General features: G+C 50.9%; 1 protein-coding gene across 1 annotated transcript; it reads right to left on the reverse strand.

Annotated features, from left to right (window-relative positions):
• Positions 1-2,620: 2,620 nt before the first annotated feature.
• LOC123063438 (chaperone protein ClpB1) lies at positions 2,621-6,094 on the reverse strand. Its single transcript, XM_044487223.1, has 4 exons — positions 3,943-6,094; positions 3,546-3,825; positions 3,257-3,454; positions 2,621-3,160 (listed from the first exon to the last, which is right to left on the reverse strand). Exons 1-4 carry the CDS (start codon positions 5,904-5,906, stop codon positions 2,846-2,848), a joined length of 2,757 nt encoding a protein of 918 aa, XP_044343158.1. The 5' UTR covers positions 5,907-6,094; the 3' UTR covers positions 2,621-2,845.
• Between the last annotated feature and the right edge of the window lie 6,660 nt (positions 6,095-12,754).

A 12,754-nucleotide genomic window follows, 5' to 3' on the forward strand; every position in this document is an offset into this window, starting at 1 on the left:
CTATTTATCCGTCTGTGCACTGTTTAGGAGGATTTTTGGGGGGGGGTGTCTTTTGAAGGGAACGACGAGGAAGAGGGCGGATGCGTCGGCGGGAGCGGCAAGCGAATGCATAGGCGGAAGCGGCGCTCAACGATCATATGTGCCGGCAGTAGCGCTCGCTGTGCGGGGGCATGCGGCATCGCGTCGACGCTGGGACGGCGGAGAAATTCGGGGGGTGCAGTGGAATGGTGGATGCGAGTGGAGTGGGCGATGCGACGACGATGATTGATGATTATCTGTACTGCCGGTTGTGTTGTGTTCCAAAAACATCCAAGATTTCTTTTTTGTAAATTTACCACTCACGACATATATTTTGGGACGGAAGGAGTACTATTTCTGGCCGGGGCACCCGAGGCAACGGCTGCCATGGACGGTAGCCTTGCGCTTGCCCGGCGCGTCGATGCGGAGGAGACATGAGAGAGAGGACAGGGGCACGGGGAGGAACGAGGAGGCGGCGGAGAAGGGTTCGTCACCGTCGTGGCAGCACTCTCTGATCGGAGTGGAGGTCGAGGGCTGCGAGGTTGGAGGGACCGGGACAACGAGTGCTCGCTCCTCTATGTGTTATGTGTCTGTGAGACAACGCAGGGGCGGAGGAGGGGGTGGATGGAGAGGGCTCGAGGGGAGAGACGAGAGGAGTGGGGGATCGGCGGCCGGCGGCTAGGGACAGTGAAATAGGGAATAAGAACAGAGACAATGCGTGCAGTTTGTATTGCAATGACCGTCTCTTTTCTGAGAGCGTGCATGTTTGTGTAATCCAAATCGTCTGGGTCAAGCCCAAAAAGTTTATAAAATGTTCAAGAAAAACATCTGTTCAGAAAATATTCTTTTTCAGAGAAATGTTCAAAATTCTTAAAAAAATAACTCTTCTTTAAAAAGTTTTTCAAATTTTTTGCAAACGTTAACTTCTATTGAAAAAGAAAATTTTAACGTTTAACCTTATCTTTGACGTATATTAAAATTGGATATAAAAAATGATGCACAATGACACATGAAGCAGGTTGTGCATTTTTTTTTCAAAAAATATATATTTTCAGAAATATGTTGTACAGAAAAATGCTATTACCCCTCAAAAAACAAAACATTATTACCCCTAAAAAAGATTCTTTGCAAGGAAAACATTTGCTCAAAAAGTGATATTTTTCAAAGAAATGTCCAAATTTCATAAAATGTTAACTATTCTTAAAAAAGTATCTAATTTTATTTTAATGTTTAACATTTTCATTGATGTTATTACAATTGGATATAAAATGGTGCATAATGGCACATGAAACAGGTTCTGCCTTTTTTTGTCCGGTGCACATACGGGCATGTGTACTAGTAGTACTATTCAAGTTACTTTTGTCATCACTAATTTATCCATCTTTTGCCCTTAGGTCACTGTGAAACAGTCGATGAAGCTTTTTATACTAATACAGTACTTGATTATATTTGATTTTTTTGAAAATTTGACTTTTTTACTGTTACTAAATTACTCGTATTTGGTACATATAGGGTGCACTCGCGCCAAGTTCCCTTTGGGAATTTCCGAAGTTTCTTAACATGTCTGTTAATTGTTGGTTAAAATGACTAGTGACTATTGCTCAACAGATGGAATTGGATGTTGAATGAATAACAAACTCATATATAGCTCGCATCAAGTTCCCTTTGAGAATTCTTGACATGTCTGTTAATTGTTGGCTAAAATGGTTAGTGACCATTCCTCGACAGATGGAATTGGGTGTTGAATGAATAACGAACTCATACAGATGGAATTGAGTATATATTTCAGGACTTGGCTATATGTCAATTGCGTGGAAAAAGAAATTGTGCCGGTCGCTTTTTTGAGCCGCCCGATGCAAAATCACTGGCTGAAAACCCTTTCTTCAACCTTCCATCGCCCTTCTCTTCTTCCTCGATCCACTGCATCATCGCCTGCCTAACCGCCTGCTTCTGCCGCTCGCGACGCTTCCATGACCGCCTCGACACACCGTCCTTCCTTGAGCCGTCACCGCCCTAAGTTAGATAGTGCCATAGTGGGGTGCTTCTCTGGTAAATCGCCACCCCATCATAAGATGAGCCGTCACCGCCCTAAGGCTGATTGTAATGGGGAGTATCATATACTAGTATCATGCATATGATACTACATCCCTAATACATATTATCATATGTTGGTTGGTATCATAAAAGACTATATTTATTGTATGCTACTTAAGCCTTTATTTCTTCATTTAATTCTATGTCACTTCATTAAAATTGATTAGTTGACATGCATGATACTATCTATGATAGTCCCATTACGGGAGTTAGATAGTGCCATAGTGGGGTGCTTCTCTGGTAAATCGCCACCCCACCATAAGATAGATAGTAGGGGTGTTCTTCCCCTACGCCGGCGGCCTTGACGACTTCTTCTTCGTCTCCGATGCTTTCTTTTTCATTCTTGAATTCAACTGACCCAAATTCGAATTTCAGTGACTCGCATTTAGCTATTGTGTATAAGTTCGTTAGTTGGTTTTATCGGTCGATGCATTTGTTGCGATGATGATGTAACAGAGAGAGAAAATTGCTTAGGTACGATTTTTTTGGGCAAGAAACGACCAATTCGGAAGGCAATTCACAAGACTCTCTTTTCTCTTCGCTTTCAACAGACTCACAAAAACACAGAAGAAGATTATTCCCGAAGCCGCAACAGCTTCCGGCCACACGACACACGCGTCACAGAACAACCATCTTCACTCACAGAGCACCACGAAGCGCCTGCCTCACCGCAACTCATCTACACACTTTATCCGACAGGCACTTCAGCAAAGCTTCACTTCAGCTTCAGAGTTCAAGCATCCTCGTCCATGCCGTCCTCGTCCCCGTCCTCCATGACCCTCATCTTCTTCACGGCCTTGGCCGCCTCGCCGCCGCCGCCGCCGCCGAGGGCGCCGTTGGGCACCTGGATGAGGATGTCGGACCTCTGCCCCGTCTCGGCGTTCACCAGCCCGCCGCTGCGGTCCACCCGGTAGGCCAGCTCGTCCTTGTCGGCGGCGTCGATGTACACAGTGCAGTTCTCGTCGATCTCCTCCTGGATCAGCATCTTGGACAGCTGCGTCACCACCCTCTTCTCGATCCACCTCCTGATCGGCCGAGCGCCATACACCTGCAACAACAAGCCGGGCGAACAGAATCAGAGTCAGCGTCCGAGTCCAAAGAAGGTGAAGAAATTCAGAAACTTCGTAAGGATGCGGTCACGTACTGGATCGTAGGCCAGCGACAGGATGACGTCCAGCGCGGCGTCGGTGACGGCCAGTGCGACGCCGCGCTCGGCGAGCCGGACGGCCACGTCCTTCATCTGCAGGCGAGCGACCTTCCTCAGCTGCTCGTGGGACAGCGGGTCGAAGATCACCATCTCGTCCAGCCGGTTCAGCAGCTCCGGCCTGAAGTGCCTCCTCACCTGCACACACACATAAGCCACACGGAATTCAGCATCACATTGCAGATCAGAGTTTCTGTGATGGAGATTGAACTGATCCATACATACATACCTCCTGCATGACGAGGTCGCGGGCGACCTTCATGGAGTTCTTGCCCACCATCCCGGCGAGGAGGTGCTCGGCGCCGAGGTTGGAGGTCATGATGATCACGGTGTTCCGGAAGTCCACCGTCCGGCCTTGCCCGTCGGTCAGCCGGCCGTCGTCCAGCACCTGGAGGAGCGTGTTGAACACCGCCACGTGCGCCTTCTCCACCTCGTCGAACAGGATCACGCTGTACGGCCTCCTCCTCACCTGCTCCGTCAGCTGCCCGCCCTCCTCGTGTCCGACATAGCTGCATTCAGAAGAACAATTTAACCAGCACCCAAATTCAGTCTCTGTTTACAGCTAAAAGAATGCAGCAATGGACAAATTTTAGTAGAAATCATCAGTGGCTGCTCAGTATGCTTACCCTGGTGGCGCGCCGATGAGGCGAGCGACGGAGTGCTGCTCCATGTACTCGGACATGTCGATGCGGACGAGCAGGTTCTCGTCGTCGAACAGCTGCTCGGCGAGGGCCTTGGCGAGCTCTGTCTTGCCCACGCCGGTCGGGCCCAGGAAGAGGAACGACCCGGTGGGCTGCTGCGGCCGCCCAAGCCCCGCCCTGGACCTCAGCACCGCCTCGGCGACGGCGTTCACGGCCTCCGTCTGCCCGACCACCCTCGTGTGCAGCCTGTCCGCCATGCCGACCAGGCGCTCCTTGTCGTTCTGCCCGAGCCGGGTCACCGGGATGCCGGTCCACCGGCTCACCACCTCCGCGATCTGCTCGGGGCCGACGGTCTCGGTGAGCATCAGGTTCTCGCCGGTCTCGCCCTCCAGCTTCGCAATGGCGACGTCGATCTCCTGGAGGGCGCCGTACTTGAGGTCGGCGACGCGTGCCAGGTCCATGCGCCGCTCGGCCTCCTGCAGCGTGAACTGCAGCTCCTCCCGCCGCTGCTTCAGCTTCCGGATCTCGTCGATCCGCTCCTTCTCCTTCCTGTACTTCATGGTCAGCGGCTGCAGCTTGTCCCTCAGGTCGTCCAGCTCCTTCCTCACCTCCACCAGCCGGGCCTTGCTGGCCTTGTCCTTCTCCTTCTCCAGCGCGTGCAGCTCCACCTCCAGCTGAATCCGCTTCCGCTCCAGATTGTCGATCTCCTCCGGCTGGCTGTCCAGCTGCACCCTCACGTTGGCGCACGCCTCGTCCACCAGGTCGATGGCCTTGTCCGGCAGGTGGCGGCCCATGATGTACCTCGCCGAGAGCTGCGCCGCGACGACGATGGCGCGGTCCTGGATGCGCACGCCGTGGTGCCCCTCGTACTTCTCCTTGAGCCCTCGCAGGATGCTGATGGTGTCGGCGACGCTCGGCTCGGCCACGTACACCTGCTGGAACCGCCGCTCGAACGCGGCGTCCTTCTCGACGTACTTGCGGTACTCCTCCAGCGTGGTGGCGCCGATGCACCGGAGCTGGCCCCTGGCGAGCATGGGCTTGAAGAGGTTGGCCGCGTCCATGGACCCCTCCGTCCTCCCGGCGCCGAGGACGAGGTGTATCTCGTCGATGAAGAGGATGACCTTGCCGTCGGCCTCCTCCACCTCCTTGAGCACGGCCTTGAGCCGCTCCTCGAACTCGCCGCGGTACTTGGCGCCGGCGACGAGCGCGCCCATGTCGAGCGCGACGAGGCGGACGTCGAGCAGGTTGCTGGGCACGTCCCCGCGCACGACGCGCTGCGCGAGGCCCTCGACGACGGCCGTCTTGCCGACGCCGGGCTCGCCGATGAGGACGGGGTTGTTCTTGGTGCGGCGCGAGAGGATGCGCACGACGCGGCGGATCTCCTCGTCGCGGCCGATGACGGGGTCTAGCTTGCCGGCCACCTCGACGAGGTCGCGGCCGTACGTCTTGAGCGCCTGGAAGGTGGTGTCGCCGGAGGCGGACTCGACCTTGCGCGAGTTGTCCCCGCCGCGGAGCTTGTCGAGCTCGGCGCGCACCCGCGAGGCGGACACGCCGGCCTCCTTGAGGCAGTCGGCGATCTGCGCGTCCTCGAGGAGGCCCATGAGCAGCTGGTCGACGGCGAGGTGCGAGTCCCCGCGCTTCTTCTGCGCCGACTGCGCGCGGCGGATGGCCTTGATGAGCGCCGTGGAGGCCGGCACGGAGTCCGGCGGCGGCGACTGCGACGGCAGCTTCCTGAGCGCGCCGGCGAGCACGCGCTCGAACGAGTCCCCCGCGGACGCATTCCCGCCGGACGCCCCCGCGACGGCCTGCCGCAGGATGCCCGACTTGTCCGCCGCCAGCGCCGCCGCCAGGTGCAACGGCGTGATCTGCGCGTGGCCGGCCTCCGACGCCGCCTCGTGCGCCGCCACCAGCGCCTCGTTGGTCTTGTGCGTGAAGTTGTCCGGGTTCATGGCCGCTGCTGCTGCTTGCGCTCGCACTCTACAATGGATCGAACGGGCAGAGGCTTTGGGTTGGAAGATTGATTGGGATCGGCGAGTGTTTGTGGGATTGGTTTGGTTCTGAGTTCTGATGGTGCTGGGGGCCGGAGGGCGGTGGGCATAAGAAGGAGGGAGCGGAGAGTTCGCCGGGAGTCTAGAAGGTAGTGGAAGCGGCCGGAAACGGAAGCGGCGAGATGGCACGGGAGTGTTCATCTGACGCTGTGGGGCCGCGCGCTCTCCTGGCCGTTGGATTGGCAGGGGGAGGGCCTCCGATGCGCGACGCTTGTGCCCGCAGTGGATGCGGTTGTTCGGTGTCGGCTTTCTGTGGGTTCGTATCTAGGCCGTAGTGTCTGGCCTGTGGGGCTAGGTGAGTCCACGCCCGGGTCCCACGCACCATTTCTGGATTTTTTTTCCCGTTCCATCCAACAAGTTCACGGCGGGATCGATCCGGTCACGAGGTTTTCTCCTGATGACTCCTGGGGATGTACCTGCGGCAATGACACGTCCGCGTTGCCAACGCCAGGTGTCAAAATGCTCGGGGTCGCTCGGTCCAAGTGTCAATGCCCAGGGCACCCGCACGCTGTGTAGCCGTGCTTCACTGGTGGCTGTTTGCATAAGTGGTAGTACCTTCCTCGTGGTTTACAGTAGCCTCGTTTGTATTTTAGGTCATATTTAAACCATAATTTTGACTAGCAAAATGAATTTATATGTCACATACATATTATTATTATTATTATTATTGTTATGCATGCGAGGTAACAATATATTTTTTGTGACATGTCACCCAGCCCACATGCTTGACTAGCAATATATTGTTAGATTTAACAATATTTTTTTGTGACATGCATTAATATTTTGCTAGTCAAGCATGTGGCTAAACTTTAACTTGAAATATAATGGGACTTACGACATCTTCAAAGTTATTCACAAATCGAATATTGTATTCGTTCACGGATCGGTGGGAACTAGTTCTCGGACCGTGATGTGGTTTGAATAGGTAAATCAATCATTGTCCCCGAGGGTCCGACGTTAATCCTTTCATACCTACTAATTGGTGTACTTGAGATGCATTTGCTCCGACTCCTGAAAAAGACATTAGATAGATTGGATTAGAAGGATCCGTTATCAAAAAAATTGAATTCATTTCTTGTTTCAAATATTCATTTGTCGTATACCATATCAAGCCGACCATCCAAAGCGTCATGCATACATTTCAAATCAAAGTAGAATAGACTAGATGAATTATATCAAACGACGGCTTTTAGCATAGTTCAGATATAATTTACATAAAATGAATGATATTTTGACATTTAACTGGAAACTATAAAAAAACTAGGAGGCTAACTTGTAGTGGACAACGACCTCGTATGCTTCGTCGCTCTGCCCGGCGGCACCTCCATTGTCATTCGTGTCATCGTCCCTCCGACAGTGGTAGGGCGCGTGGCCGCCAAGGCAGCCTTGCCCAGCCGCTACCTGGGGAGTCGGTCCGCTTCCTCATGCATTGTGCGGAGGGTCGTCGGAGCCAATGCCGACCCTGTCCGCAGTGCCCTAGCCGCTGCCTTGCCCATGCCAGCATTGACGGAGGTGTCGCTTAGCAACCTCCTCGCCAATCTTAGCGAGCTCCTCGTCGAGGTGGTAGAAGCGTTGCGCGGTCGTCTCCGCGGTAGTGACGGGCTAGTCGAGAGCCCAGGCCACCACCAGGTCGGGGTCGTTGCGGACCCAAGCTGACGACTCATCTGACTTGGCAAACTTGGAGTGGTGGGCCGCGTTGCGCCACTCCTGCCGCGCCGTCTAACTCATCGCCATGTCCTCAGTGGAGACGATGGCCCGCTACGAAAAGGAGAAGCCGCCGCCACCACCGAGGTAGTGGATGATGCATCCACGTGCCTTTGCGATTGTGTGCAACAACTCCTCCTAGCCGCGCCAGTTGCGTCACAGCGGCGACACCAACTCCTGCTTGATGTGGCGAAGAGTTGATGCCGGCTCGTACTTGACACGGAAGTGCAGCGGGGAATGCGGCTCCTGCTTCATGGCACATGGTACATGACAGAGAGGCGAGGGTGGATCCTACTTCACATGATGGAGAGGCGACGCCGGCTCCTGCTTGACGCGAAAGCACATAGAGTGTGGCTCCTCCTTTACGGCGCACGGCGGAGAGGGCGACGCCAGACCTCGCTCATGGACAGACCGTTCCGTTAGCAGCTCGATCTGATGGACAAACTCCTCATCTGTCACCGCGGCCTCTGAGAGGAGGCGCGACTGCTGAGAGAGCAGCTACTGTCGTGGCGGCGCCTGGTCCTCCTTGTCGCCGGAGGAGATCACCCGAATAATCCAGTACAAAGGCAACGTGGTGTTGATGCAATGCGGATGCTGCATAAACAACAACAACAACAATGATGATGATGATAATAATAATAGGCAAATATAATAATTAGCATTACTCTGGGCTATTATACATGGGTCGCATGGCATGGGTTGTTGCATGAGCGGCATGGGAGGATACATGGGGTGTTTGATGAGCATGATGCGAGGTGTCTTGGGTTTCATGTGAGGCGGCTTTGGAGGTACGATGAATGCCATGGTAAGTGACTTTGGAGGTATGGATGGTGCCATGCATGCCATGGGGAGGATGGGTGATGACATGAATGGCATAGAGCATGTCAATGAAGTAAAAGAGGCCAATGGTGAGCATGAAGCCAATGACGAGGAGAAAGAAAGCACGAGTAGAAAGGAGGGTTGAGAGACTATGTATCTTTTGTTGTGTTGGTCATGCACTATGTTTGGGTACCTTAAATTTTAATTCGATCCCAAAACGATGCCTAAAATAGGACAATTATTGAAGATGCTCTTATGCTCGTAATTGAGGATAAGGAAATCAGTTTTTCGAAATACTTGTTATCCAAATAACCCCTTAGAGCATCTCCAACAGTTGCCCTATTTTAGGGCACCAAAAGGCGGCTGGAGTAAATTTTAAAGCACAAAAAGTATTTTTTTTGGCACGAGAAAGCGTCGTCTCCAACGGTTGCCTTAAAATAGGGCACTACATCCAATACTGAACCTATCGTTGACTCCGTCTAAATTGATTTTTTAACTCTCAAAACTAAAGCGTGGTGACATCACGCTCCTCTCGACAAGCACTTCGGCTGGTGCGCGCCTTGCGGGACCTCTGCCTGGCACGAGCTCCATCTTTTGTTGCCTTTGCTTGGCCAAGCTCAAGCAACAGACGATGTCCTCACGGAAGTTGAAGAAGGAGGCGAGGTGCAGCACGCGCCTTCTGTGGCCATTCACCCCGTTCGATCCAAATATGGGGGAGGAGAAGGATGAGGTAGAGATGGGCAGTGACGCTAGCGGCATGGGAGGGCTTCCAGGACTATAAGGAGCGGCCATAGTAGGAGTAGCTTGCGCAGCCTTGCCACCGCCATGCGGGAACCACCAGTAGCGATGGTGCGGGGTCGGTGGCGAGTTTTGCGAGGTCAGCGGTGTCCCTGGAGGCCCCCTTCATGGCGGTATGGTGGTCGGTGGTGGTTGATACGTCCATTTTGCATCATGCTTTTATATCGATATTTATTGCATTATGGGCTCTTATTACACATTATGTCACAATATTATGCCTATTCTCTCTTATTTTACAAGGTTTACATGAAGAGGGAGAATGCCGGCAGCTAGGATTCTGGGCTGGAAAAGGAGCAAATATTAGAGACCTATTCTGCACAGCTCCAAAAGTCCTGAAACTTCACAGAAGTTATTTCCAGAATATATAAAAAATACTGAGCGAAGAAAGTTCCAGCGGGGGGCCACACCCTGGCCACGAGGGTGGGGGCGCGCCCTACCCCCTGGGCGCGCCCCTTCCTCGTGGGCCCCCTGGTGGCCCTCCGATGCCCATCTTCTGCTATATGAGGTTTTTCATCCGAGAAAAAAAAATAAGAAGCAAGCTTTCGGGAAGAAACTCCGCCGCCACGAGGCGGAACCTTGGCAGAACCAATCTAGGGCTCTGATAACCCACAAGTATAGGGGATCGCAACAGCTTTCGAGGATAGAGTATTCAACCCAAATTTATTGATTCGACACAAGGGGAGCCAAAGAATATTCTCAAGTATTAGCAGCTGAGTTGTCAATTCGACCACACCTGGAAACTTAGTATCTGCAGCAAAGTGTTTAGTAGCAAAGTAATATGATAGTGATGGTAACGGTAACAAAAGAGTAACGAAAGCAAAGTAATGTTTTTGGTATTTTGTAGTGATTGTAACAATAGCAGCGGGAAAGTAAATAAGCGTAAACTAGTATATGGAAAGCTCGTACGCATCGGATCAGTAATGGATAATTATGCCGGATGCGATTCATCATGTAACAGTCATAACATAGGGTGACGCAGAACTAACTCCAATTCATCAATATAATGTAGGCATGTATTCCGAATATAGTCATACGTGCTTATGTAAAAGAACTTGCATGACATGTTTTGTCCTACCCTCCCGTGGCAGCGGGGTCCTAATGGAAACTAAGGGATGTTAAGGCCTCCTTTTAATAGAGAACCGGAACAAAGCATTAGCACATAGTGAATACATGAACTCCTCAACCTACGGTCATCACCGGTAAGTATCCCAATTATTGTCACTTCGGGGTTAACGGATCATAACACATAATAGGTGACTATATTTGCAAGATAGGATCAAAAACACTCATATATTGATGAAAACATAATAGGTTCAGATCTGAAATCATGGCACTCGGGCCCTAGTGACAAGCATTAAGCATAGCAAAGTCATAGCAACATCAATCTCAGAACATAGTGGATACTAGGGATCAAACCCTAACAAAACTAACTCGATTACATGATAAATCTCATCCAACCCATCACCGTCCAGCAAGCCTACGATGGAATTACTCACGCACGGCGGTGAGCATCATGAAATTGGTGATGGAGGATGGTTGATGATGACGACGGCGACGAATCCCCCTCTCCGGAGCCCCGAACGGACTCCAGATCAGCCCTCCCGAGAGGTTTTAGGGCTTGGCGGCGGCTCCGTATCGTAAAACGCGATGAATTCTTCTCTCTATTTTTTTCTCCCCGAAAGCAGATATATAGAGTTGGAGTTGGAGTCGGGAGGTCTCCAGGGGGCCCACGAGGTAGGGGGCGCGCCCTAGGGGGGGCGCCCCCACCCTCGTGGACAGGGTGTGGGCCCCCTGGTCTTCATCTTTGGCGAGGATTTTTTATTATTTATTGTAAGATATTCCGTGGAGTTTCAGGTCATTCCGAGAACTTTTGTTTTCTGCACATAAAACAACATCATGGCAATTCTGCTGAAAACAGCGTCAGTCCGGGTTAGTTCCATTCAAATCATACAAGTTAGAGTCCAAAACAAGGGCAAAAGTGTTTGGAAAAGTAGATACGACGGAGACGTATCAACTCCCCCAAGCTTAAACCCTTGCTTGTCCTCAAGCAATTCAGTTGACAAACTGAAAGAAATAAAGAAAAACTTTTACAAACTCTGTTTGCTCTTGTTGTTGTAAATATGTCAAGCTAGCATTCAAGTTTTCAGCAAAGATTATAACTAACCACATTTGCAATAATTCTCAGGTCTCATGATTACCCATATCAATAGCATAATCAACTAGCAAGCCATAATAATAAATCTCGGATGACAACACTTTCTCAAAACAATCATAATATGATATAACAAGATGGTATCTCGCTAGCCCTTTCTGAGACCGCAAAACATAAATGCAGAGCACCTTTAAAGATCAAGGACTGACTAGACATTGTAATTCATGGTAAAAGAGATCCAATCATAGTCACACCCAATATAAATTAACAGTGATGAATGCAAATGACAGCTGCGCTCTCCAGCTAGTGCTTTTAATAAGAGGGTGATGACTCAACATAAAAGTAAATAGATAGGCCCTTCGCAGAGGGAAGCAGGGATTTGTAGAGGTGCCAGAGCTCGGTTTTGAAATAGAGGTGAATAATATTTTGAGCGGTATACTTTCATTGTCAACATAACAACCAAGAGATGGCGATATCTTCCATGCTACACACATTATAGGCGGTTCCCAAACAGAATGGTAAAGTTTATACTCCCCCTCCACCAACAAACATCAATCCATGGCTTGCTCGAAACAACGAGTGCCTCCAACTAACAACAGTCCCAGGGGGAGTTTTGTTTTGCAATTATTTTGATTTAGTTTGCATAAAGCATGGGACTGGGCATCCCGGTGACCAGCCATTTTCTCGTGAGTGAGGAGCGGAGTCCACTCCTCTTGAGAATAACCCGCCTAGCATGGAAGATACAGACAACCCTAGTTGATACATGAGCTATTCGAGCATACAAAACAAGATGATTATTTGAAGGTTTAGAGTTTGGCACATACAAATTTACTTGGAACGGCAGGTAGATACCGCATATAGGAAGGTATAGTGGACTCATCTGGAATAACTTTGGGGTTTAAGGGATTGGATGCACAAGCAGTATTCCTGCTTAGTACAGGTGAAGGCTAGCAAAAGACTGGGAAGCGACCAACTAGAGAGCGACAACAGCCATGTACATGCATTAAAATTAATAAACATTGGATGCAAGCATGAGTAGGATATAATCCACCATGAACATAAATATCGTGAAGGCTATGTTGATTTGTTTCAACTACATGCGTGAACATGTGCCAAGTCAAGTCACTTAAATCATTCAAAGGAGGATACCACCCCATCATACCACATCATAACCATCTCAATAGCATGTTGGCACGCAAGGTAAACCATTATAACTCATAGCTAATCAAGCATGGCACAAGCAACTATGATCTCTAATTGTCATTGCAAACATGTT

Source organism: Triticum aestivum, chromosome 1A (genome assembly GCF_018294505.1).
Source record: "Triticum aestivum cultivar Chinese Spring chromosome 1A, IWGSC CS RefSeq v2.1, whole genome shotgun sequence".
Classification (NCBI taxonomy): domain Eukaryota; kingdom Viridiplantae; phylum Streptophyta; class Magnoliopsida; order Poales; family Poaceae; genus Triticum; species Triticum aestivum.